This window comes from Rhinopithecus roxellana, chromosome 5 (assembly GCF_007565055.1).
Source record: "Rhinopithecus roxellana isolate Shanxi Qingling chromosome 5, ASM756505v1, whole genome shotgun sequence".
NCBI lineage: Eukaryota > Metazoa > Chordata > Mammalia > Primates > Cercopithecidae > Rhinopithecus > Rhinopithecus roxellana.
In genome coordinates this window covers 136,070,704-136,097,829 of record NC_044553.1, presented here as the reverse complement: position 1 = coordinate 136,097,829, position 27,126 = coordinate 136,070,704, and the positions used below count along the sequence as shown (strand labels likewise).

Genomic DNA, 27,126 nt, shown 5'->3' with positions numbered 1-27,126 from the left:
TCAGAATTTTGAGCATTTGAAGCTTTCCAGGTGGTTGCTCTGGACAGGTAGGGTTGAGAACCATAGATCAGTGATTTTGAATCCGAGTGTGAGCATCCAAATCCCCAGGAAGGCTTATTAAAACAGTTGGGTGGGTCTCCCCCAGAATTTCTGATTCAGTGAGTCTGGAGTGTGGCTTGATAATTTGCATGTTTCAACAAGTTCCCAGGTGATGAGTGTGCTGCTGGTCCTGGGAACATACATTCAGAACCACTGACCTAGATCCTTGCAACTCAAAAGTATGGACCAGCAGCATCAGCATCACCTGGGAGCTGGTTAAACATGCAAAAACCTCAGGCCTCATCCCAGACTCACTGAGTCAGAACCTGCGTTTTAACAAGATCCCAAGTTATGCATTTATGCATGAAAATCTGAGAGGGATTGCTCTAGAATGAACGTGCAGGGAGAGGGAATGAGGAAATAGGAGCTGAAATGGCAAGGGTCAGGGAGGCTTAATATCCATCATTTCACCAGTCTTAAGAGTCTATCCTTTCTTCTCGCACACAGGAAAGTGAAAAATAGGAGCAAACATCAGAGGAACTCTGCAATAATCAAGCCAAAAGCAGAACTGGGCAGAAAGAGCCTTCACTGCCCCCAGCAGTGCTGGCCAGGGACACAGTGACCTGGCTGGGAGGGTGTCCTACCTAGCTGATGGCAGGACTGAGGTAGCTTCTGCAGAAACCAAGCAAACCAGGCCAGGAGGTACTGACTGCAAGAAAAAGGACATGGCAGATAGAGCCCAGGGTTTAACATTTACTTTTTCGAGGGCTGATCCTGTCCTTCCTTCAGTAAAGGAGTGAAAAGCAAGGCAGCCTGTGCAGCCCTATAATAGACATTGCTTCCCAGGAAAGAAAGAGTGGGAGAGACAGGGAGAAGGAAGCAAAGAGGAAGGGGACAAAAAGGAAAAAGAGGAAGAAGGGCAGAGGCTTTTTGAACAAATGGGTCCTTACCAAACAGCTTTTTTTTTTTTTTTTTTTGAGACAGAGTTTCTCGCTCTTGTTGCCCAGGCTGGAGTGCTGTGGCGCCATCTTGGCTCACTGCAACCTCCGCCTCCCAGGTTCAAGCGATTCTCCTGCCTCAGCCTCCTGAGTAGCTGGGATTACAGGCACCCACCACCATGCCCAGCTAATTATTTTTGTATTTTTAGTAGAGACGGGTTTTCACCATGTTAGTCAGCCTGGTCTCAAACGCTTGACCTCAAGTGATCCACCCACCTCAGCCTCCCAAAGTGCTCGGATTATAGGCGTCAGCCACCACACCCAGCCCCAAATAGCTTTTACCAAAATGTTTTGTGGACTTAAGGCTTGTGGGGGGTGGGCTGCCGGGGGCGTGGGAGGAGCTGGTCTTCCCACAGTTCCCATTTGACCAGTTACCAGTGGCAGTGGTACCCGGTCACTCAGCATTCAGGACCTCTCTTTAAATATGGGCCCTCCTGATCTAGCCCAAGAAATAGCACTGCTACACTGGGGCAGGCTGCCAGGAAGACACCAGCCTCTGTGGTTCTTTCATCCTGTTGAGATTATACTCGATCACCAGCTCCCAGCTTGGATCCTAGCTCCTCGTGGCTACACTCTTCCTAACGACTTAAGTCCCAAGTGCCACTCTGTGTGACTCCATTTAAAACTCACATTTGCCTAAACTGAGGGCTATTCCAAACCTCCCAACAAATTCCATTGCCCAGGATTTGCTGGGGTGCCTCTTGGAGCCACTTTGTTTTCTGAGATGATATTAGATGCTTGCAGTTTTGGAGCCCTGCAGCTGTGGCAGTAGGGCCCGGGGCATCGTGTAATGCTGAAACAGACCATCTCTGATCTTGAGAGGTTAGGAATGCTGCAGAAGTTAACCTGACAACTAAGCAGCACCTCATGGGAGATGAGAGCATGTGCAGCTTTTTAAATACACAGATTTCAACACCCCTGAAAAAAACAAAGAATGGTGCAATTCTATCTCTTATTTTTATTTTTTGAGATGAGATCTTGCTCCGTCACCCAGGCTGGGGTGCAGTGGCACAGTCTCAGCTCACTGCAACCTCCCGGGTTCAAGTGATTCTCCTGCCTCAGCCTCAGCCTCCAGAGTAGCTGGGGAGGCATCAGGCGTGCAACACCATGCCTGGCTAATTTTTGTATTTTTATAATAGACTTTGCTTCCACAGCAAAGTCATGCGCCACCATGCCTGGCTAATTTTTGTATTTTTAGTAATGATGGGGTTTCACCATACTGGCCAGGCTGGTCTCGAACTCCTGACCTCGTGATCCACCCACCTCAGCCACCCAAAGTGCTGGGATTACAGGCTTGAGCCACCATGCTCAGCCAAATGGTACAATTCTAAATGCTTGCATGCTTATGAGCACTGTACCATAAGCCAGGACATCTACACTTACATATCTGAGAGGCTCTGGACCAAATGGGCCAGAGTCAGAATTCCTCTTCCCTCCACCTAAGAAGAGGGAGGAGGAATAATAGCTATGTTGCCTAAATCAAAGAGGCCAATGACTAAATTAAATAAGAAGTATCCACATGTTATGAGAAACCATTCATCAAAACTGGTGATGCCTAGCAGAGAGACATGATCACTGCTGGGGAGTGAGGGAAGTTGCAGAATTTTGTTGAAAAGCACCAAACCCAAATCAATGGCCAACTCTCATGGCAAATTCCACAGGAGAGAGAAGGGATCAGGGCAAAGTTCACCCGAGTATTTCTGAACTGCAGAACAAGATCCGGGAGAGAGGGTTCTCCTACAGATTTGAACTCCAGAGATGACTCCACCCAAGCCAAATAGAAGGCCCAGGACAGCAGCCAGTCAATAAAAGCTTACCACAGCCCCAGGATAAGTCAAGAACACACCACAGTGGTTGTCAAATGATGAAGAATTTGCCTGGTCTTTGTGCTGGTTCCTCTAAATCCCTGGAAACTCCCAAGGGATAGGAATATCTATTATTCATGGTGTGCCCCTTGTGGCACACCTAAGTTTATACTAACTAGATGACTTTGAATGGGGGCAAGATTACCCCAGCTTCCTCTAGGGAGGGGAAAGAAACAGGAGACTGAGTTCATTTAATGTGGCCCATGATTCAATAAATCATGCCTGTGTAATAGGACCCCAATAAAAACTCTGAACACTGAAGCGTGGTGAACACATTAATGTGCCAAGAAGGTGATGCCCCTTAATCCCATGGGGAGAGGACATGGAAGCTCTGCACTCAAGACCCTCCCAGATCTCCCCTGTGTGGCTCATGTGGCTGGTCCTGAGTTGTATCCTTTATATTAAAACTGTAATTACAAGTAGAGTGCTTTCCTGAGTTCTGTGGATCATTCTAGCAAACTATCAAACACGAGGGGGCTATGGGAATCCCCAAATTTGTAGTTGGTCAGAAGTACAGGTGGTCTGGGGCCCCCACACCTGAAGCTTGTGGCTGAAGTGAGGGCAGTCTGATGGGGAACTGTGTCCTCAAGACTGCAGAGTTTGCACTAACTGCAGCTGGTTAGTGTCAGAACTGCACTGCAGAAATGTAGTGGTCCAGGTCCATCCTGTCTTAGGCCCTGGGTAACATCTGGTGGTAGTCTGCATCTTCCAGGGCTTTTGCCTTCTTTACCCATCTACTCCCTCCTCTACTCCTGTAAATCCAATTTCCTCTGAATTCAGGACACTTGAGACCCAAACTCAGGCATATAAGACAGCCCAAGAAACAAACATATTCCATCTCTACAGACTGTAGAATTTAAAAGAAAAAAATTAAAAACCACAGGCCTGCGTGACCACAGGCAAATTACTAAACCTCTCTGAGCCTTGGTCCCCACCTCTGTAAGATGAGACTAATAACCCCTCCATCACAGAGCTGATGGGACAACTCAACGATGTAACATATTTGCAGAGCCTAACACAGGCTCTCACATATGGCAGGTACTCAGTAAACATCCACCTCCTTCCTTGCTATCTTCACACAGCCCCATACTCCCAATTCTTCTTGCCTCTCTGCTCACCCCAGCTAACTGTTCTGGGTGCTGGGCCCACTGGCACCATGCTGATGTTTTAGATCCCAGGACAGTAGGAAGCCAACCATTACACACACCCAAACTAAAAAGCAAGTAACCATGACCTTGAACAGAAAGGACATTTATATTTACTTCAGTGGCTATAAAAGACACCATAAAATAGACTATACAGCACACATCCTCACGATTAATAATCAGATATTGCAAATTATACTCTCTGGTCCCCTGGTGCATCCAACTGGTCACTACGAACAATTAATTCTTTCGGGAAATAAAAGGATTGTGAATTGTCGCTGATCACTGAAAAATCTGCTTGCTGTACTATGAATAAAGAGTACAGAAAATTAGGCTCAAATTCAGGATTTTTTCTGCCCTTGTGAATTGGGTGAAGTAAGATCAGAGAGGCTCAAACACAATTACTGTCCGTGAGAGCAGACGGTAGGACCTGCCAACGACAAAGACATGGGAATTAGAGCAGGAGTTTAGGGATGTCCAAGAAAGAGAAGCAGACAACCAGGCTGGGAGGAGAGGCAGTGCTGGCAGCAAGCAATGGGGTAGAAACACGGAAGTTTCCAAGTGAAAACCTAGCCACAGTGACGGAGGTTTCAGCAAGAGGACTAAGGTCTCCAGAAGGACTGGGGGGAGACAAGTAGAATTCCAGGCCTAAAACTGGGGCCACTGAATGAGAACCAAAGGGATAAGTCAGGAAACAGTAGAACAAGGTTGGTGCTCAGGTCACAGAAAACCAAGGTGCAAGGTTTCAGCTGAGCCTCTGAGTTCCTGGCCCTGGGCTTCTTAACTCCTCCAACCAGAGTCTCAGAGTCTTGGAAGGTGAGAGAAACCCCCAAGAAGCAGGAAGTAGCCCCACAGTTGAAGTGGCCCCACAGGTTGGAAGGATTATAGGAGCAAGAAGCCAGGCAGAAGATCACACCAATACTCAATTCAGGTCTACTCTGACCTAATGGGCATTGTGGGTGAACTCCCAACCTAGAATACAAATCCCACCAAACAGCCCCAGGCCTTCTGTTCCCTAGATCTCCCTGGGAAACCCTAAGGAAGTGGCAACCAAGAGGAACCATAAGCCCTTGGCGAGGACCATAAGCACACTCTGGAAGGGCACGTGCCTGGGGTCAGGTGAGAAGACAGTGAGTTATGATGGACAAACCCTGCAACCTTGAAAGAGTTTTTATTGAAACACAGTACGGAAAACACCAAAGGTCACTGACAGCAGTGAGCTCACGGCTGCAATGGAGTCGGCCCCAGATGCCAAACCACCTCGCTGAAGTGTGACTTCCTCTGGAGGGTGACATGGCAGGAAAGGGAAGCTGTTCTCTGTCAAGTTCAGAGACCATGTTCACCTCCAACAAAATCAAACTCCCTACAAGTTCAGTGTGCCCCCAGTGGCACCCGTGGCACATCTTGGCAATGGGAAGGGTTAATGGAATAGTGGGGACATCCAACCCAATGGCACATACCAGGAGTGGGAATGTAGGCTGCTGAGTCTTCATGGAGAAGAAGAGAGAGCTATGCCACAGTTCAGCCTGTGGGCCCTGAGATAAGGGCCACAGTATGTGGAAAGGATTCCAAAAGAGGAGGAGGATGGTGACATGGACAGTGACTCTGGGGCTGCGGGCCACCATGTGGCAAAAATGGAGCAGCTGGGTGGAGGCAGGATGAGGGGCTAAGGAGTGAAAAGACATCAGAATGGGGCAGGGAGAGCAATTCCAATCAGAGTGGAGCAGGGAACAGCCAGCATATTAGGGCCAAGACCCGGTCGGCCAGCTTCAACCCCTTCACACGCAGGATGAGCTCGTGGAGGTTGATCTGCCATAAGTTGAAGGCCTCTCTGAAAGAGATCTGGGTCCTTCTGAAGAATGAACAGGTATTCTTCTTCTTGTGCCTGGAAGAAGGGAAAGAAGAAGAAGAAAAGAGATAAAGAGGCAAGAAACACCAGCTCTGTATCACTTAGAAAAACTAAAGATGGTGGCTTTGGCCAACTCACCAGCTCCCTGCCCCTACGGACCTCTCTTGGATACGGGATCATACTATACCACTACCCAATCAGGAGCCAGAGGAACTCAAATATTTCAAAGGAGTTTTTCAAATAAGTGGGATAAATAAAAGCAGTTGTTTCACAGGGCATCAAAGGTCTAATAAACCCATTGAGTAGAACATTCCAATGTTTCTTTCTCCAAAAGCATGGTAAATATATGCCAACCAAGAATCCCCCAAACTCAAAAATAGTCAAAGCCTTTCCAAACTTTCTAAGGCTAAGAATCACTTGGAAACCTGGTCAGGTGGTCCTGGGAGGCTAAGGCCATTATGAATTCAGCCCAGCTCAATCCCTTCTGCACCCACAAAACAACATGATGAAAACTGGTGTTTATGATGATGACCTATACAAGACTTCTTTTCCTGAACCTTCAGAGGAAGAATACATCAAAGTTGGCCCTTTCAGTGTGCAGTATATTATGCTGTAAACTAATTCAATATTAGATAGTGGGTACATGATACAGGTTCCCAGAATAGTCCATTCCTAGCATGGAAGGGCTGGGAATTGAGCATCATCTAAGCTTCCTCTCTTGACTGAGAACAATCAGCCAGAGTGTGGCGCTTCCAACGTATTCGTCACACTCAGTAATAGAGCCTGAAACCCTCTTTCCTCTGGAACCAGCTCCCTGAGGAAGCACACTTCTCTTCCTCATTAATGTCCAAAGGTGCTGAGGCATCTAAAAAGATCTGAAGCCAGACATGGTGGCTCACGCCTGTAATTCCAGGACTTTGGGAGGCCAAGGCAGGTGGATCACTTGAGGTCAGGAGTTCGAAACCAGCCTGGCCAACATGGTGAAACTCCGTCTCGACTAAAATATAAAAATTAGCTGGGCATGGTGGTAGAAGCCTGTAATTCTAACTACTCAGGAGACTGAGGCAGGAGAATCGCTTGAACTCGGGAGATGAAGGTTGCAGTGAGTCGAGATCACACCACTGTACTCCAGCCTAGGGGACAGAATCAGACTCTGTCTCAAAAAAGAAAATAAATAAATAAATTAAATAAATAAATAGATCTGAGATCAAGAGAACCTGAGTCACAGTCTCACCTACAGGACAAAGATCACTGGCCTGGTTGACAAGTTCCAGGACCAATTAATGGAGAGATACACATCAGGGCTTCCTGTCCTCAAACTTGGGATACTTGGATGGGGCTGAGACTCTCAGAAAACATTTCAAACTTTAACTTTTCCTGCAGGAAGATCTGGAGATTTGGAAGCTCAGGCAGGGCCCTGTAGACTGGTGGGGAAAGGTGGCAGCAAAAGCAGGACCCCTGGGGCAGGCCAGGGGCTAGGAGGGGAGGAGACGGAGGCGCCCACACTCACTCAGCTAGCGCTCTGATGCAGCAACGTGACATGTTGAGAAAGGAGCTGGCACTGGCACGGGTGCCCAGGGCGGCCTCGATGCCACGCAGCAGGTCATTGGTCTTCAAGATGAGCAGCATCTGGCGTGGCACATGGTTGAGGAGCTGGCTGATCTGGGGGAGGTAGTTGGCCGCATTGTTGCGAATCTCTAAGTCCTGAGGCAGCAATGGGGAGAGAGAAACAGATGGTTGGTATGGGCAGTGGGGCCAGGGGTGGCAGGGGTCTGGCAGGCTGTGACCAGAGGGCTGCAAAGGAGTCCCGGGGGGAGCTTCAGGCACCACTGTCTTGGCACTGCTAGGAGCACTCCCAATAGACAAGTCTAGCACAAGGCGCTATATAGCCTGACAAACCTGGAAGGGGATATCTCAGCCAAACTTCTAGGAAAGCGTTGGATGTGACACAGGATACATTGAGAGAGACCAGGTTATTCTCCAAGGCTTTTTCACTGGCCACCAATTTTAGATCAGGTCTGGAAGGACCCCCAGAAGCCAGTACCAGCTGAGTCTGATTTCCTACCCCTCCAAGCCTAGCTCAGGCTGACCTGACTTCAACCCAACTCCAAAGTCCTGTCCCATAGCCTGCACCCCGCCAACCATGCTGCTGCTCACACTCCACTGCTTACCACTGTCCTTGCATGGGAGCCAGTCTCATCCCACCTGTGGCCCAAGGTCTGATGCCCTGGCTTAGGATCCAGGATTAGTCCTTCATGCTGGTCATCGCCACAGCCCTTGACCCATCTGGTCTTTAAGTTTGGGGTCTGGCCTCCCCACGATCCCTGTCCCTACAGTCTTCACAGCTCTAGGCAGATAACTGCCCCCAGCCAAATCCTAAATATAAGTGTGGTTCTGACCCCTTTTCAGTCTCCGTAGATATGATGACAATGGTGACGATAAGCACCATATATTGAGCATTTACTAAAGAAGCCAGGCACTTTGACAATTTCGGCATGTATTAATTGATTTAATCCTCACAACAACCCCATCAGCGTATTATCCCCATTTAAGATGAGGAAACAGAGGCATTGAGAAGTTAAGTACGAGTAAATGGTGAGATGGGACATGAACCCAGGCAGTCCAGCTCCCGAGCCTGTGCCCTCACCATCTGGCAATACTACACCTTCTCACCTCACCGCAGGACTCCACGACTCTGGGTAAGTCCTCTAATCTATTTCAACTCAGTGTCCTCACCCAAACATTGGGAATGCCAATACCCTCTGTGCCCACCTCCCTGCAGCACTGGGAGGGTTACCAGAGATAAGGTCTGAGGAAGCAATCAGTGCCAAGTCATAATGAGGAGACCTGGCATGCTGTCGAAAGGCTTTACCACCCCACTCCTCTCTGAAGCAGCAGGGCTCTCAGTGCTTTCAGGAGCACGTGTGGGCTGCTGAGAACAGAGTCACTGCAAAACCTGAAATGTCTTGAAATGCCTCTCAGGCAGGAGCTATCAGGCTGGCACATCTCAACACAAAGCCAGACTTCAAGAGGTGCCTGCGGCCACAGCTACAAGTCCCCTGCTTACCGCAGGGACCCTCCTTCTCAGCACGGTCAGGACTGGCCTGGTAACAGCCTCTCAGCTCCTTCACTCACCCAGGCCACTACCAGGAGACAGTTCTCAGAGCAGCAGAGTCTCCAGCTAAGACACATCCTGATGGTGGGTGTCTGCAGTAGACACTGTTGGGTATCTACCTGAGTCTTCACCCCAATCTCCTTTATGAAAAGAACCCAGGATTACGCCTGTAATCGTAGCATTTTGGGAGGCTGAGGCTGGTGGATCACGAGGTCAGGAGTTCAAGACCAGCCTGGCCAACAAAGTGAAACCCCATCTCTACTAAAAATACAAAAGCCAGCCAGGCATGGTGGCGCACGCCTGTAGTCTCAGCTACTCGGGAGGCTGAGTCAGGAAAACCATTTGAACCTGGGAGGCAGAGGTTGTGGTGAGCTGAGATCACACCACTGCACTCCAGCCTAGGCAACAGAGTGAGACTCTGTCTCAAAAAAAAATGTGTTCACTTTATCCCTTGGGTCATGCTCCGTCAGGAGGTGCAGCATCCCCCGCCCCGGCCCCAGCAGAGAATCGGGATTGAGTTCAGCCAGGGCTGGCTCTGAGCTCTCATCCCCTTGCCGCATGACTGGTTTAGGCAGGTGCCGCATGACTGGTTTAGGCAGGGACACGTGACCTGCTTCAGCCAATGAGACAAGAGGAGGCTGTTGGAGGGAGGCCGACACTTCTAGAAAAGGTTTTCTTGCTCTTAAATTATATAAGGAGACTTAGCACCTTATTCTTGCCTCTAGCGACCACTGAATGAAGATGTAAAGCTTGGAACCATCACAGTCATCTTGGAATTGTGATGGAAAGCCCAGAGAATCACGAGTTAGCCCGGGGACCTGAATTTGTTGATCCACTGAGCTAACCCACCCATCTCCAGGCTTCTTGTAGGAGAGAGAACAAATTCCTTATGTTTAAGCCATGGTTAGTTGGGGAAAACATTCTCCCTCATATAGTGTTGGAGGTTCCCCTAATCCTCAATGACAGCAGGGCTCAGAAAGACTGAGCCTGTGGATCCCTGAGACCAGGCTGACCTGGAGTAGCTAACTTTATGATCTACCTGGGTTGTCCAAAGTGAGCAAACGGAGTATCTCCAGAACGTTCACAAATGTCTCTCTACCAGACCCAGTCCCAGGATGGCAGGGACCTTACAAAAAGATGTACAAGACGGGGTCTTTGCCTTCCAAGTGCTCACCACATAGTTGGAGAGTTAAGGTGTGCAGACAAATAACTACAAGGGGCATGGTGTACTTGCCTTGTTAGTAATACAAGTATTAAGGGGTGACTTTTGGCAAAGGTGGTAAGAACAGACTTTCTGGAAGAGACAAGACTTTTTCAAAGAACTGGCATTTAAACTGAGTCTTTATCAATGAATAAGAATGCAAAAACAGGCTGGGTGTGGTGGCTCATGCCTGTAATCCCAGCACTTTGGGAGGCCGAGGTGGGTGGATCACAAGGTCAGGAGATCGAGACCATCCTGGCCAACATAGCAAAACCCCGTCTCTACTAAATATATAAAAATTAGCCGGGTGTGGTGGCACATGCCTGTAATCCCAGCTTCTTGGGAGGCTGAGGCAGGAGAATCGCTTGAACTCGGGAGGCAGAGGTTGCAGTGAGCCAAGATTGCGCCACTGCACTCCAGCCTAGACAAGAGAGTGAGACTCTGTCTCAAAAAAGAAAAAAAGAAGGCAAAAACGAAATTCTATCTTAGTTAATAAAAACAAATATATACTGAGAACCTAGTACATGCCATGTGACCTTATTCAGGCCTGAGGTTTTAAATATCACCTTACCCTGAAGACTCTTACATTTGTATTTTAAGTCTAGACCTCTTCTGTGAACTCCAGATGCCCATGACATCTCTACCTGTTCAAGAGAACCGTGACTACCTCACCCCAAATATGTCCTTCCCAGTCTTCCCTATGACAGGAAGTAGCACCATCCCCCACCATAAAACTCATCCCAAAAAGCTATGATGCAGCCTTGGCCCTGCCCTTTCTCTCCTCTCCACATCCAGTCCTACAGAAACTCAATCTTACTTCCAAAACACACCTTGACTCCACTGCCTCTCTCCATCTCTGTTGCCACCAGTGTAGCCTGAGCCCCTGTCATCTCTCAACCTGGAGTCCTGGCCCAGGCTCCTAAATGATCGTCACCACTCATCTCACCCCACTCGAGAGAGATACTTAAAAAGAACAATTCTGGGCCTCTCCCGCTCCTGCTCAGAGCCTATCAAGGGCTTTGTTTTGTGCTGAAAATTAATTGGAACATCTTCCCATGGCTTTTAAGACCCTGCGTAATGATCTTCCTGCCCACGACTCCTCCAACTTCTCATCCCACCATCCTCCTCACCACACTCTGAGCCATACCAAACACTTTCTTTCCCCTTGGCTTGAGTGTGCCTGGAATGTGTCCTTCAAGCTCCTCCTGGAACTGGTGCCTTTCCTGTCCTTTGGGCCTCAGCTGAAATGTCACCTCCTCAAGTCAGGTCTTCTCTGAGTGCTGCCCCGCCCCCTTCCTCACAGCACCCTACTTGTTTCGTCCAGGGCACTGACAACCTGCAATTATTCCATTCACCTGTTTGTCTGCTTGTTTACTGTCTGTCTCCCTCAACCAAAGTGTAAATTACACAGAAGGCCTGTCTGCCTGTTCATCATGGGATCCTCAGCTCGTACCCACAGCCCAACAAAAACAAATGTTTGTCAAATGAACAAACTTCAGGAACTGTGGGTAGGCACTTTACATGCACTATCAATAAAGTGGAAATTATCCTTACCATCCCTATTTTACAAAAGAGGAAAATTGTCTCTCTTCCTTTGAGATGATGGACTTCAAGGCTGTAGAAGCCGAGAGCAGTTGGTGGCCATCTTTGCCACCAAGCTTGCTGGAGAAGGATATCAACTTGGAGGAAAGTGGAGCCAAGAGATGGGGACGGATGGCCTCTTTGATGACATCATTTGAGAATCTGGATCTAGCCCTTCCCAAAGCTGCCTATCACAAAGCAGCTTACAGGGTAAGCAGCTTACCCTGAGGCTCAAAGAGGTGATGAGGACCACCCAAGGTCACACTGTAAGGAATAAGAGGCACTGGAGCCCAGGGCTTTCTGACTGCACAGGCAGAACCCTGTCCCTGGTGGTGAGCAGGGGCCTCAGCTGGAGCCCAAGGCCATCCCCCACGTGGATTCAGGCAAGTCTAAGTGGGTCTGGCAAATTAATAGGCTGTGAAGACAGCAGCCAATTCCTGGAGGCTGGAAAAGTCTCCTGGAAGAGAGTCCACCTTGAGCCAGGAGGAATGAGCTCACCCCCATAAGCCTCTGTTGTGCAAGCAGAGGTGGGTCTGAGTACCCAGTGGAGGTGCTCCCAATATGTCTCCTGGCCCAGACTCCATGAGACTCTTGTCTAGGTGAAATGGAGAAATGAGCTACAAATAGTGAGCACAAAAAAGCTGCTTTAGCCTGGCCAACATGGCGAAACCCCGTCTCTACTAAAAACACAAAAATTAGCCACGCATGGTGACATGCACCTGTCATGCCAGCTACTTGGGAGGCTGAGACAAGAGAACCACTTGAACCCAGGAGGCAGAGGTTGCAGTGAGCTGATATCATGCCACTGCACTCCAGCCTGGGTGACAGAGCGAGACTCCGTCTCAAAAAAAAAAAAGTCTGTAGACAATGAGATGAGCACCCCTGCTTGAGCGCCACCTGAGTAATGAAGGGCTATCTCAGCTTGGTGTCTTAGAGGAGCCATGTGATGGGAGACAGTGCCAGGCAGAACACAGTGGAAGTACTGCCAGATTTATTTAAGAGTTAGTCCCTAAGGATTCCCAGAGGTCCTGTGGGAGAACTTGGGGAAGGCCTGGAATCTAGTGTGAGTGGGTCAGAGCTAAAGCTACAGAAGTCTGAGTTATTATGGTTAATGTGCCCCTGTTTCCTCCAGACTGATAAGGCTTGAAGGGGAGCTAGGGAGATATCACCCCCTTTCCCTCCTTCCATCCAGGGAACTATTTCTCCTTGTCTTTCTCTTCTTATCCAATATAGTCCCAATTCTTCCCCTCCCCCCACACACAGCCCACCAGCCTAGACTCTCAGACCCTACTTGGTAGGGGTCCATAGGCCACCTCTAGCCCTGCCTTCTGCATTTAGGAAGAGGCAGGGCCCGGAGGGGCCCCCTACCTCAGTGGCAGTGACGGGAGCTTGGCTGATGCCTCTGTTGACTGAGTTCCATGACCGCGCTGTCAGCATGCAGGCAAACAAGGGGTAGAGATCCCCGGCTCCCAGGCGCTGGCTGTACTCCTTCACTCTCTTCATGTCAGTCCAGATCAGAGACTGCCAGAGGTGGCAGTAATTCAGGCGGAATTCTTCCGTGAGCACCTAGGGTGGAGGCGGCAGTGGTGGGACCTGAGCCTCGTCTCCCCACTGAAGGCCCAAGTCCCTGGCTGATGCCAACCATTATAAAAGACGATGGTGAGGACTGCACCTTCCCACGGCATCTGCTTCTCCCCGAGAGCTCTGCCATCCCTGAAGGTTTAAGTTCAAAGCGACTCTTTAGCAAGCCTTGACCCTGAGTGGCGGTGACTATTAACTGCCCACGCAAGTCTACATTCTCCTCCTCTTCCCAGGTACAGGCTACTTTCTCAGCCTCCCTCAAAGTTAGATGTGGTCCTCAGCATGAGCCCGACTGAAGGAATGTGGCAGAAGCTCCACTTCCAGGCCTGGCCCACAGAAACTTTCCCCCGCCGGCTCCTCCAAGCCCTCACCCCGCCGCCAGCTGCCAGCACCAACACCTCTGGTGAGGCTTGGGGGTCAGAGCCTGGCAGTCTTCTCCACCCATCCAGGACTGGCATGTGAGCAAGCAATTAAGCTTCTGTTGTATCTGGGCCATCATTCATTTTGGGGCCACATGTGAAAACAGCTAGCCTACCCTAAACTAATGCATTCTACTTCATTAAGCCTTTCAGAAAAGGCCAAGATTTGGGGATGTGGGATGAGGTCCCTGAGAGAAGGGGCAGAATCCCCTGGGGAAAACCTCCCCGGGGCCATCTGCCTCGTGGGACCAAGCCAGGCCCTGGGGCCCAGAATGGCAGTGAACTTCCCATCTTCCAAGTAGGAGCTCATGGCTCCTTTGAACCAGATCTGTATCCTGAGGACACAGTCTGAGGCCCTCCAGCCCCCATCGGCTGCCTGCCCCCTTTCCCACTAGGTAGTACGTCCTCACTAGGCCTGAACATGTAGTTACTCCTTCCCCGTGAAGTCCCAGCTCATGCAGAGGACAGCTCACTTCTGAGGATCCTTACTGGCCTGGGGCTCCATGGGAAAGTACAATCTAACATACAAGCCTATTTCCATCTACTCCTCACAACAGCCTGTAAAGGGGGTGCCGTCAACCTCACCTTCATGAGGAGGAAGCTGAAGCTCTGAGAGCTCTGTGACAGTGACTTGCACAAAATGACAGCTCCAAGGGAGAGGGCAGGGTCCCTTCCAGCTACTCTTGCTATCTCCCTCCCAGTTCTGCAGCTAATTAGAGTGGTCGGCAGACTCTAAACCCAGAGGCCCCGGGGCTGGGTAACAAAGGCCTCTTCTACCTGGTAAAGCCCATGGTCCAACAGGACAATCTCCGCCTTTCCCGTGCCAGGGTGCTTCCGCACCAGTACATTGCCGGGGTGGGGATCGCAGTGCACGAAGCCATTGACGAAGATCATCTCGCTATACATCTTGCCCAGGTGGCGTGAGATCTGAAAGAGAAGCAGGGGCAGGTGGGAGCTCCTCTCCACTCACATCTATCTCAGGGACTTCTATCTGGTCTCTCGATGTGGTCATTAAGGGGAGGCCAGAGAAAATCGGCGGGTTGGAGCGGTTGTGGTGGGAGTGATGGCCTGAGATGACATACTTTTTGAGTTTAAGACTTCTTACCTTTAGCTGCACCTTAGAATCATGAAACCATGTGGGTGGTACAAGGCACCAGTATTTTTTAAAGTTCGAGGTGATGTGAACACATGATTAGGTAGGAGAACTACACTCTCCACCTCCCGCACCCGCCCTTCCACTTGTCCCCCATTTCTCTCCTCCATACCCTTTTATCGGTCCTTCTCCATTTTTCCCCCAAAGCTTAGAATGGGCTGAAAAGCTGGGCTGGGGGAGCCATTCCACTCACCCCTTCTCCAAAGAACAGGGCAGGGGGCTGAGGATCAGGAGCAGGTCACCCCACCGCCTCCTCTGGGGCTGCCCCACCTGCTCCAGGCCTGTGCCAGGTGGACCCAGAGTCACAGGCCCGTCTCCCCTCTCCCTGCTCCCCTCCCTGCCAGAGCCCAGTGCTAATCTGATTTATGATGTCTGCACAGAAGAAATGACACTAGAGAAGCCGTTTAAATCATCCTGTCACTGCTGCTCTCCCTGATGAGGCAGTCTTCTTATCTCTAGTCCCTTTTTTATTAAAGCTAAAAGCCTCTTCCCAGCTAAGGAACAGCTGCTGAATAAAGCCAGACCTGGACCCACAGAGGGTCTGCTGACAGGTTTCCAGGGGACAAAGAGATGCTCGACCCAGAAAGCTGACACCCCAGGACACAAGCTGCCCTAGGCAACCCTCTTGGCCTCGGCTGGACCCCATGGTCATTAACAAACCTAACCTGGTCAGAGGGGAGAGGAGCTGGGGCCCACGGGTGGGGAACACAGGATTGGGATCTTAAAAACGCTCCAAAGTCCTACCTGACCAGGCCCTGCCTCCTGCCTGGTCTCATCTCACACCATACTGACATTCCAGCCACATTCACTCTTTCTCTTTCCCAACGATCCCTGTGCTTTCTGGCCTCAGGGCCTTTGCACATGCTATTCCTGCTGCCAGGAACATTCCTGCCATCTCCCCTTCACTTGACTTACCCCCTCTCTTCCTTCCCATCCCAGGTCAGCATCGCCTCTCTGAGGAAGCCCTCCCTGACGTCCCAGGCAAGATGAGGTTCTCTCGCTGTACATTCTCAAAGGTCTTTTCTTTCAGGGCACTAGCTCAATATTTGTGTGATTATTTGATTAATGACCATCTATCCCACTATCATAAACTCCCAAGATAGCAGGCACTTGCTCTGCTTTGTTAAACAGCTTTATTGAGGTATAATTTATGGACCACAGACTGGCTCTATTATGTATCCACTTGCTTATAACAGTGGCAAACACGTGACTATGACTCTGCGTTCAACGTAAGTGAGACCCTCATCTCTGTTTTCCTAAGATGCTATTGTTCCTGCCTCGATGCTTATTCTAACCCCATTAATGTCCTCTGAATCCCCATCAATTATAATTTGCCCATTGCTTCATTCTTGATGACCCTACTTTAGCAACAACCAGCTGACATCCTTATTAGCCCCTCAAAGGTAGGGACAATTATGATCTTCATTTTGCAGATGAGAAACTGATTCATCAAGGTTTAACTTACTCATGGCTAGAAAAGGGTTGAGCCAAGATTCACACCAGCTGACCCCACAGCCTTCTAGTAACTGCTCTTCTACGGTGGCTTGCATCCACTTCTGCACTTTTCAGTTGAGCTTTGTGACCTTAAACAAGTTGCTTATGCCCTCAGCTTCAGTAACATGGAAATAATCATAGTCTCACTCTCCGGGCTCACTGTGAAGGTAAATGAGAATGCCACGGTGCCGTGCCCTGGTGACTCTCATAAGTGACCCTGTGGTTGTCATTACTGATTTCTCATAACACCCCTGGAAGGTGAGCAGACTAGCTTCCATTGTACATTTTTAAGACGTGAAGACGTGTAAGACACTGTGCCTGCTACCACACCAGCCCTCCAGCTCCTGCCATTTTCCTGGGGTGAAATAGACTTCCCAGTACTCAGTGTCTGTCGGCATCAGGAGCAGGACTTTGCCCCAGGTCAAGTTCTCAGACTCAGGCTGACATGCCAGATGCCCCAGGGCCACCACTGTCTGTTTCCTTGGAGAGGGGCCCCCGGCCAGGGCTGGTCTCAGTGTCACCAAGAATCTCTTCTGTGGGGCTCTTCGGAGCTTCATGGAGCCATGCTCTGAAAGGCTGTATCTGCCAAACCAATTGCATTTATTAAGTAATCATTCATTTTTATTTGTCAAGGACGCAAATAAAGTCCAATCAGGGCTCCTGATCAGCCCAAGATAAGCAGTGCAGCCAGACTGAGCTGACAGAATTCCAGCCAAAAAAGGAGAGAAATGACATTCCATTTAGTCTGGGCAGACCTGTCATGGGGAGATGTATGATCTCCCTTAAGCTTTCTGAAATATTGCTAATCGCTCCGGGCCCCCTATTAACTGTACTGAAAGATGGCCCCTAGCGGTCTGGGGGCTCAGGATGGGGAGCCCTTGCCCCTGAAAAGTGAGCTGCTGCTGGTGGGGTTGGGGAGGTTGGGGGCCACCAACTGCTGCTCATATCCACATGAGAAGAGTCACCAGAGTGGCCCACCCCATCTCAACATCTCCAATCCACCTGCTTCCAGCTCATCGTGTCTTGCCATTTGGGGCTGTTCCTAATGTTGGTTTTAACCAGATTTCACCAGCATAGACAGAGACCCTGCCAATGGGATGGTTCTGTCACTGGGCATGGGAGACCTGGGGATAAGGCACCTCTCTTCTCAGTCTGGTTCCAAGTTCCCTTAGCAACTACATGGGACTAACCCCACCTGCTCTACTTGCTCACAGAGCAACCTTAAGATTCAATGCCAAAATAGGATCACATATGAGAAAGCACTTTACACACTATAAGACAACACACCAAAGTTTGTTTTTCATGCAGTAGCTTATCATTTTTAACTTAGAAAAAATACATACCCACTATCACCCTCAAAGCCTAATTTTCAAAGTTTAAAGTACAGCTCATATAAATATAGAATGTGTGCCAGGCACAGTGGCCCACACCTATAATCCCAGCACTTTGGGAGGCTCAGGAGGGATGATTGCTTGAAGAGAGGAGTTTCAGACCAGCCTGGGCAACACAGCAAGACCTCATCTCTACATAAAATTAAAAATTCAGCCAGGTGTGGTGGAACATGCATATGGTGCTATCTACTAGGGAGGCTAAGGCAGAAGGATCACTTTAGCCCAGGAGTTCAACACTGCAGTGAGCTATGACGGCACCACTGTACTCCAACCTGGGAGGTAGAGTGAAACCCTGTCTCTAAATACATAAATAAAAAATAAAACTAAATAAATACAGAATGAACACGTGTCAAAGATTTTTTTAACTCATTCATAAGGGGGCAAGTCCACATAGCCAAAGTAAGACTAAGCAAAAAGAACAAATCTGGAGGCATCACATTACCCAACTTCAAACTATACTTCAGAGCCATAGTTAGCAAAACAGCATGGTACTGGTATAAAATAAGGATGTATACCAATGGAACAGAATAGAGAACCAAGAAATAAAGCCAAATTCTTACAGCCAACTGATCTTCAACAAAGCAAACAAAAACAAAGTGGGGAAAGGACACCCTATTCAACAAATGGTGCTGGGGTAACTGGCTAGCCACATGTAGAAGAATGAAATTGGTTTCTCACTTCTCACCTTATAAAAAATCAACTCAAAATGGATCAAAGACTTAAATTTAAGACCTGAAACCGTAAAAAATCTAGAAGATAACATCAGAAAAACTCTTCTAGACATTGGCTTAAGCAAAGATTTCATGACCAAGAACCCAAAAGCAAATACAACAAAAACAAAGATAAGTAGACGGGACTTAATTAAACTAAAAAGCTTCTGCACAGCAAAAGAAATAATCAGCAGGGTAAACAGAAAATCCACAGAGTGGAAGGAATCCATAGAGTGGGAGAAAATATTCACAGCTATGCATCGAACAAAAGATTAATACCCAGAATCTACAAGGAACTCAAACAAATCAGCAAGAAAAGAACAAAAAATCCCATCAAAAAGTGGGCTAAGGACATGAATAGACAATTCTCAAAAGAAGATACACAAATGGCCAAGAAACATATGAAAAAAATGCTCAACATCACCAATGATCAGGGAAATGCAAATCAAAACCACAATGTGATACCACCTACTCCTGCAAGAATGGCCATAATCAAAACATCAAAAATAATAGATGTTGGCGTGGATGTGGTGAAAAGGGAACACTTTTACACTGCTGGTGGGAAAGTAAACTAGCACAACAACTATGGGAAACAGTGTGGAGATTCCTTAAAGAATGAAACATTGAACTACTATTTGATCCAGCAATCCCACTAGTGGGTGTCTATCCAGAGGAAAAGAAATCATTATATGAAAAAGACACTTATACACGCATGTTTATAGCAGCACAATTCACAATTGCAAAAATATGGAACCAGCCTAAATGCCCATCAACAGGTAGATAAAGAAAACATGGTGTATATACACCATGGAATACCACTCAGCCACAAAAAGGAACGAAACAATGGCATTTGCAGCAACGTAGATGGAATTGGAGACCATTATTCTAAGTGAAGTAACTCAGGACTGGAAAAACAAATATCGTATGTTTCCACTTATAAGTGAGAGCTAATCTATGAGGACGCAAAGGCATAAGAATGATACAATGAACTTTGGGGACTTGGGGAGAAGGGTGGGAGGCAGGTGAGGGATAAAAGACTACACACTGGGGCCTGGTGCAGTGGCTCATGCCTGTAATCCCAGCATTTTGGGAGGCCGAGGAGAATTGTTTGAACTGAGGAGACAGAGGTTGCAGTGAGCCAATATCACACCATTGCACTCCAGCCTGGGCAACAAGAGTGAAACTCCGTCTCAAAAATAAATAAATAAGTAAGGGGGCAAGTAAGATGGTAGGGCTGGTTCAAAGAGAATTTTGAAAGTAGGTGTAGGCCGGGCGCGGTGGCTCAAGCCTGTAATCCCAGCACTTTGGGAGGCCGAGACGGGCGGATCATGAGGTCAGGAGATCGAGACCATCCTGGCTAACATGGTGAAACCCCGTCTCTACTAAAACATACAAAAAAATTAGCCGGGCGAGGTGGTGGGCGCCTGTAGTCCCAGCTACTCGGGAGGCTGAGGCAGGAGAATGGCGTGAACCCGGGAGGCGGAGCTTGCAGTGAGCTGAGATCCGGCCATAGCACTCCAGCCTGGGCGGCAGAGCGAGACTCCGTCTCAAAAAAAAAAAAAAAAAAAAAAAAGAAAGTAGGTGTTTATGGGCATTTAAACAGGAATAAGAGACTAAGGTTTCTGGATTAGCTAAAAAACAGGTTACTGTTCTACGAGGCATTTAAAAAAAAGTTGTAACCTTTGGGGTTATCTTTTATACTAGAGAGAAATTATTTGCATCTCTACTGGATAAGATTTTCAAGTTGATGTATGACCAGTCTGTGCCTTTAAATAATTGTCAATAGCAAAGTCAAACAAATGTACATTTCCCTAGATATTAAAAAAAGTCCTCTAGGGAGCTGGTTGAACAATGCCCAAGACTGCCACACCACACTCTCCTGGCCTCATTTCTAAGTGTTGGATAACATCTCTTAGAGTTGTGTTAGTCTTTCTAGGAACTGAGTTTCCCAGAAGAGAGAAGCCAGCCCCCTCCTACTCAGAGGCATTGAGGAGAAACCTAAGGCCATTACTGGGCACACGACCCTCTCTCCCTTCTATAATACATTATGTGTCTTGCTTAAGAACAGATGATTGTGTCCCTAACACTGCCCCATGCCCTGTGAACGGTGGCATCTGCATATTCTTTTTAGAATAGTGCATGATAGACACAACTGACAGTAATAACTTAAGCAGACACTTATGGCAGACACAACTGCCATAACTTCAGAAATATGGGTTGCTAGGTGCAGGTTGCTGAGGACAGGGTACTCAGTGAACGTACTATATAAATGGCATGCTTTTTACAAGTGGTGGTGGTTTTCCTGTCCAGCCTGCCACCACTGAACTGTCTTGTAAGTTCCTCCAAATAAACCATTTGTTTAAATCTGTGTTCCATTCACTATCTCTTCTTTGGCCTCTTGAACCTGGTGCCATCCCTACTGAAGTTGACAGAGGTCCAGTATGACAAATAATGATGGCTAACACACTATACCAGGCACCATGCCAGGCACTTCACACTAACGGATTCAGCACTCGCTGCCATCCTCTGCAGTAAACAGGTGAAGGAATCAGGACACAAAATAGAAAGTTTGGTGACTTGGTTGGCAGTTAGTCTAAACCTAGGAGCACTGGCTCCAGAGAACAGGCCTCAATCGCCCCGTTATCCTGTCTCTCCACTCACAGGGAAGCTCTCCCTGGAGACAGACTGCACCAAAGACGTCTGAACACCACCCCACTCCAACCCCAGAAGCTGCCAAAATGTTTCATTTTGAAAAAAAAGAGTCTCAGTGGGAAATCCAAGACTGTCAGCTAACCAAAACCACACTGTTAACTAAAGCTACAGTACAGTGCCATTTAGGAAAAAAAAAAGTCAATGAGAAATCTTTTAATTGTTCCACATAAAAAGAATGTGCCATTGACGATAAGTGATTTCAGTTATTATGCAATGCCTTTATTCTCTAACAGCAGGGAGGGGGAAAAACCAGGAATCTATAAAAAGACTGAGTAAAGAATTAATTTAGTAAATAATATTTAAATCAATGAGTTATTTTTGGACTTTTCTCAAAACTTGAATTGGCTAAAAGTACTTTAATTATTCTATAATTACATGGATTAATTTATTCCCACCCTCAAGAGAGAATCTATTTATGTTCCTGGGGGGGCGTCTTAAAAGAAAGGCCAAGATCCCTGAAGGAAACAGGGGGTTGGTGTTACAGGATATTGATAATCACATGAGTAGCCGGATATTAACTATAAGGAGGTTAATCATTCAAACTCTGTCTGCCTTTCCTCCAGTTTCTGCCCAGGCTTTCTGAGGTATAACAGCATGAAAGACTAGACCAGACCTAGAGCTTTAAAAAAAAAAATACAGGGCCTCACTCTGTAGCCCAGGCTCAAGTGCAGTGGCACCATCATGGCTCACTGCAGCCCCGAACACCTGGGTTCAAATGATCCTCCCACCTTACCCTCCAGAATAACCAGGATTATATGCATGTGCCACCATGCCCAGTTAATTTATATTTTTGTAGAGACAAGGTCTCACTATGTTGCCCAGGATGGGATGGTCTCAAACTCCTGGCTTCAACTGATCCTCCCACTTCAGCCCTGTCCAAAGCACTGGGATTACAGGTATGAGCCACTGGTGCTGGCCCTAGAGCATTTTACCATAATCTCCACCCTATCCCCAGGAACCACCTTTGGGATTTGTAAGCCTCAGATTAAAAACAGCTTCCCAGCATGGAGCCCAAACTTGTCCACGGATGGGGCAATCTTGGACTCACAAACACTGAGGTGTAGTCTCTGAACGCAAAGGTGCTGGGAACCTCTTTGACCACACATGTCAGGAGAGATAGTGAGGAAGAAAGAAAGGGGCTTTGTGAGGCTGAGGCAGTCAGATGGCTTGAGCCCAGGAGTGGAGACCAGCCTGGGAAACACAGTGAAGCCCCGTTTTTATAAGAAATACAAAAATTACCTAAGCATGGTGGCATGCACCTGTAGTCCCAGCTACTCCAGAGGCTGGGGTGGGAAGATCACCTGAGCCTGGGGAGATTCAGGCTGCAGTGAGCTGAGATCATGTCACTGCACCCTAGCCTGGGTGAGAGTGAAAACCTATATCAAAAAATAAATAAATAAAAAGAAGAGGCACTGAGTAAAATCACAGGAAACTGGGAAGTTACTCTAATTTTGGAGCTCCTAGGCACCTAGTGAAAGCTTCTCTAGGTTAGGATTGAAAAGGAACATCACAGAGAGCCATGGCATGGGGTATTTAATGAGTCTCTCTGGCCAGAGAGCCTCCTCAAGTCTCTGGCCAGAGACACTCATTAAAGTTACCCAGATACCAGCGCAGGTGGGAGGGGTCCTAGGGCCTTTGGCTATGGGAAGACACAGAGAAAGGGAGGAAAAGCAGAGACATCTGGCATCTCTGGCCTTGGACAACTCCGTCCAAAGAAATACTTTCCTATCTTTCTACCTTACCTGGGTCAATATGAAAAATGGGGAAACGGTTTCTTCAGTATATGTTTCCCCCATCTTTTGGCACATCATGTACTGCCAGCATCACAGGACACCACAAAATTCCAAGGGGTGGAATTCAGCATAATTCAACATGTGATGAGCACATATGCTGGGCCTGGCACCATACCAAGCGTTCTGTTTCAGCCATCAAACGATCCAGTGGGTTACTCGCTTGTATCCCACTTTACAAAAGGAAACTGAGGCTTCAAAAGGGTGAGTAGCTTCACCAAGGTGGCACAGCTTATAAGTAGCAGAGCCAACACCTGAATCCAGGAAGGCCAATTCCACAGCAACACAGTTACCCACTCTCGACATCTTTGCTGTTGAGGAAATAAATGTCCAGGAACTCATCTCATGCACCTGGACCCCTCTAATATCCCTGAGCTCTTTTAAAGATTTGGTCCAAGACGCTATGAAGGGATGGATGATGGAAGAAGATGTTTTCTTTTGGTGATTTTGGTAGAAGGTCTTCATGCCTCTGCAGCTGTTCTGTGTTGGTCTCGGCATCTTCTACCGGAGAGCCAGGCAGGCCCAGCAGGGGAAAAATGACACTGAGCCAAAATGCAAATGTCCTATTCAACTGGAGGTGGTGAAAGGGGAAAGGTAGAAACTTCGGCGTGGCTTTTACAGTGGGAGCGAGGGGAGGGGGTTCACCATATGCTTAATGGATGACTATTACCCAACTCCAAGTCTTTGTACTCAGAAAATAGAGGTAAGCGGGCAGGAAGGGGAGCGAAGAGGATTCTCAAAGATTCTATGGAGGAAGACATGCCTCTGTGAATCATGACCTCATGAATAAGTAATAGTCACATTATTTTTACAAAACTTCAGTTTGCAAAGTTCACACAATGACCCTATGCAGTAAGTGTTGTTATCTCTCCAACTGCATAGATGAGAAAACTCACACTCAGAGGATGTCGCTTACCCAAAGGGCACAGGCCAATACACAATCTCAGGAGCCCTAACTCTGAAACCCTATGCTCTTCCCACCCAGCACCCAAGCTCTATGAAGCCTCGCCCAGCCCCACCCTCTCCCACGCTCTGCTCACACCTCTATTATAGCAAGTGCACTCAGTGCTTGCACATGGTAGCTGCTCAATAAGACATTTGCTAAAAGCAAATGTGAGACCCTTTCACTGCTCCTGCAATGACACGGGATGGAATTAAGAACTACTAGAAGAAGCATAGCAATGGCTTAGCACTTGCTAAGCACAGCAAGTGGAACCCAGGCCACTGACTCCACTCCTTCACGAACCCCACAAAAGTGACTCTAAAAGTAGAAAAGAAGGCAAAGATCCCACCACAACAAGAAAAGAGTAGAGAGGCAACAACAGAAGGCAAAGTGAGATAAGCAAAATTGTGTTTGCTGCAGGGAGCTACTGAGAAGTGACTCGGCAGGCTAGAAAACATGGACCCCTAAGCCGGCAATAGGAGAGCTTTATAATTATTACTGCTGAGCCTCAAGCAGGCTCAGAAACTGAGGGACCCTGGCACCTCTGAAAATGAGATTTGGGGGTTCTGAAAAAGAAAGATTAACTGAAAGACTTTAAAAGTACCAGCTGAACTCCCAGATCCCCACCCAACCCTGACAGAAGATGGAGACTGATGCTCTGGGAACAGACAGGTTCTGAAGGCTGCACCACACACCAGAAGCACTACCCTGAGGACGGCGGACTGAACCTCAATCCACATAATGACCACTGAGGAGCTCTGGCACTCTCGCCCCCTGGATCCCATGTCTCTGGGACAGCCAGGCTGGTGTCCCTTCTAAAACCCCATCTCAATCTTCACGGACAGCAGTGTCTGCCCACCAGACCTCCAGTCATCCGTCCCTGCTGCCCCTACACTCCCGTCTCTGTCACCTCTTTCTTGGCTAATTTCACAAAAATTAAATTGAGCCTCAGCCTCGGCAGGATCTTAAACACACACTCACTGAAATCCAATTAACCTTCGATAAAGGTCCGGCAATCAATAGTGGTTCTGTGGCTCGGGGAGGCGCCATCCAGCCCGGGAAAGCGGACTCCTGCACGACCTTTACTTTTAATGAGATCAATGACAGTCATTGTTGCCAGCTCTTAAAGTGACTGGCAAATATGATCACCAGGTCAGGCCCTTGGTAGTATCTGCTTCTGGGCTCACAGACACAAACAAATGAGGGCCCCTGCAGGCTGCTGGCTCCCGAGGCCTGTGCTTGCTGGCAGGTGGGCACCCCTGGGCAGGGCTGTCTCAGGCTGGAGGTACAGATCAGCAAGGTGAGCGCAGATGGCACTCCTGGCAAGGCCTGGGCCCCTGGCTTCATGTTTGAGTATGCGGAGTCCTGAACTTCAGTGAGTGTCTGAACCGCCTGGACAGTTTGTTGAAATGCAGATTCTTGCAAACTTCTACAATCCTTTCCACCCCAGATTTGGATTAGTGAGTTTGTAGTAGGGTCCAGGAATCTGCATTGTTAAATAAGCTCCCCTGGTGATTTCTTTTTTTCCCCTACAGTGATTCTAAAAGAGATCGTTGGTGAACAAGTCTTAGCTCCCACCAAGCTGAAGAATTAACGTTCCTAGTTAGAGCCTAGCTAGTCCAACACCTTCGATAAGCATACTGAGGACCAGAGAGCAGATGTGATTTGCCTAAGGTTATACAGCAAGGTACCGGCAGGACAGATTGAACCTACCCGTCTTGCGTGCTAAACCGGTGTTTCCCTATCCAAGTCTATTGGGCCGAGTGGGACTGGGATGCTGTAGAGTGAGGAGGCCTCTTCAAAGCGGAGTGAGGCTGATACAACAAGTGGTTGGAGAGGGTCTGGATCCACCCCCACCCACCTCAAGAGGGGTCCCTTCTACAGCCACCTTCCAGGATAGACATCTGCTTATAGCAGCTAAGATGCCACTAGTCACACTACACCCTAGGATTTAGAGTAAGACTTTTGCCCCCTGTCAATCCTATCTAGCCCTGTACCTCCCTCCCCAAGGAATGCTCACAGCTGGGCTGCCCTCAGGAGGGAGTTACTCCAGGGTTGGCTCGCTGAGTACCACAGTCCTAGGGAGACTTTAGAACCTCAGGAGTCTATCTGAAACTTTCAGGATTGTGGAATGTTTCAACACACACACACGCTCCCCCGTAGTCTTCCACAAGGCCGTGGCTTTGATGTTGGTTGGTAAGAGACATGATAGATTAATTTATTCAGAGTAAGGCCTGTCCCTAATCTACTCCCAACCCCATTGATGGTAAGTGACAGTACTTAGAGCACCGTAGTGGCCCATAGCCCACTGTGGGGGTTTCTGCGGAAGTAAGTATTTACTAACATCATCTCAGATTGCCAAAGAGCTACCAAGTCATGCAAAGCCTAAAAGCCAGGGACCGGAGATTAAGAAATTAACATAGCGTGGCATTACAAGGACAGACCAATGAAACAAAATAGATTCCAGAAGAGCCCCACATTGATGACGAAGACGTCAGATCCCAAAACTGCATGATTCCATTTATGTGAAGTTCAATAATGGGTGCAGGTCATCTGTGGTGGCAGAACTCAGAAGAGCATTAGCTCTGGGAGGGCACTGACTGGAAGGGACATGAGGGAGCTTGCCAGGGGGCTAGAAATGACTTGTAACTTTATCTGAACAGTCATTATATATTATATCCAGATGGAAACTTACTGAGGTATACAATTAAAATTTGTGACCTCAGGTAAGTTATCTTCCCTCTCTGAGTCTCTGATTCTTCATCTGCAAATCTGAGACAATAAGACCTCCCTCATAAGTTGATAATGCAGACAGCTCCTGGCACATAGAGCCAGGCAGTCAGTAAACATCAATGGTTACAAAAAAAAAAAAAAAGTTGGGGAGGTAGAAGAGAAAAAAACAGCCCAATGACAACAACAACATTCATCTCACTATCAGTTTGGGGTACTTACTTAGCACATGCCAGGCACTGTGCAAAGCACTGTTTGTGCATTAACTCACACAGTCCTCACAAAATCACTTACTTACAGATAGGTATGATAAAACAGAAAAATGTTTATATGAAGTGATCCTTGATGTAAGCAAGAGAGAGAGGTGTTACATTCAGACACTGCCTTGGTGCTGCGCAATGCTTCTCAGT

At 48.1% G+C, this 27,126-nt stretch overlaps 1 protein-coding gene across 3 annotated transcripts in view; it reads right to left on the bottom strand.

Moving 5' to 3' along the window:
- Window positions 1–5,199: 5,199 nt before the first annotated feature.
- Window positions 5,200–27,126, bottom strand: part of ADCK1 (aarF domain containing kinase 1) — a 130,300-nt gene continuing 108,373 nt past the window's right edge. For 2 of the 3 annotated variants that reach the window (XM_010382730.2, XM_030931536.1), the window contains 4 exons: window positions 14,571–14,720; window positions 13,162–13,359; window positions 7,407–7,600; window positions 5,532–5,932 (listed from right to left, as the gene is read on the bottom strand). In XM_010382730.2, the coding sequence (XP_010381032.1) occupies window positions 5,761–5,932; window positions 7,407–7,600; window positions 13,162–13,359; window positions 14,571–14,720 (714 nt within the window). In that variant the 3' untranslated portion in view covers window positions 5,532–5,760. Of the gene's footprint in view, window positions 5,933–7,406; window positions 7,601–13,161; window positions 13,360–14,570; window positions 14,721–27,126 lie in introns of all 3 variants that reach the window. The other variant, XM_030931535.1, reaches the window with a different exon arrangement.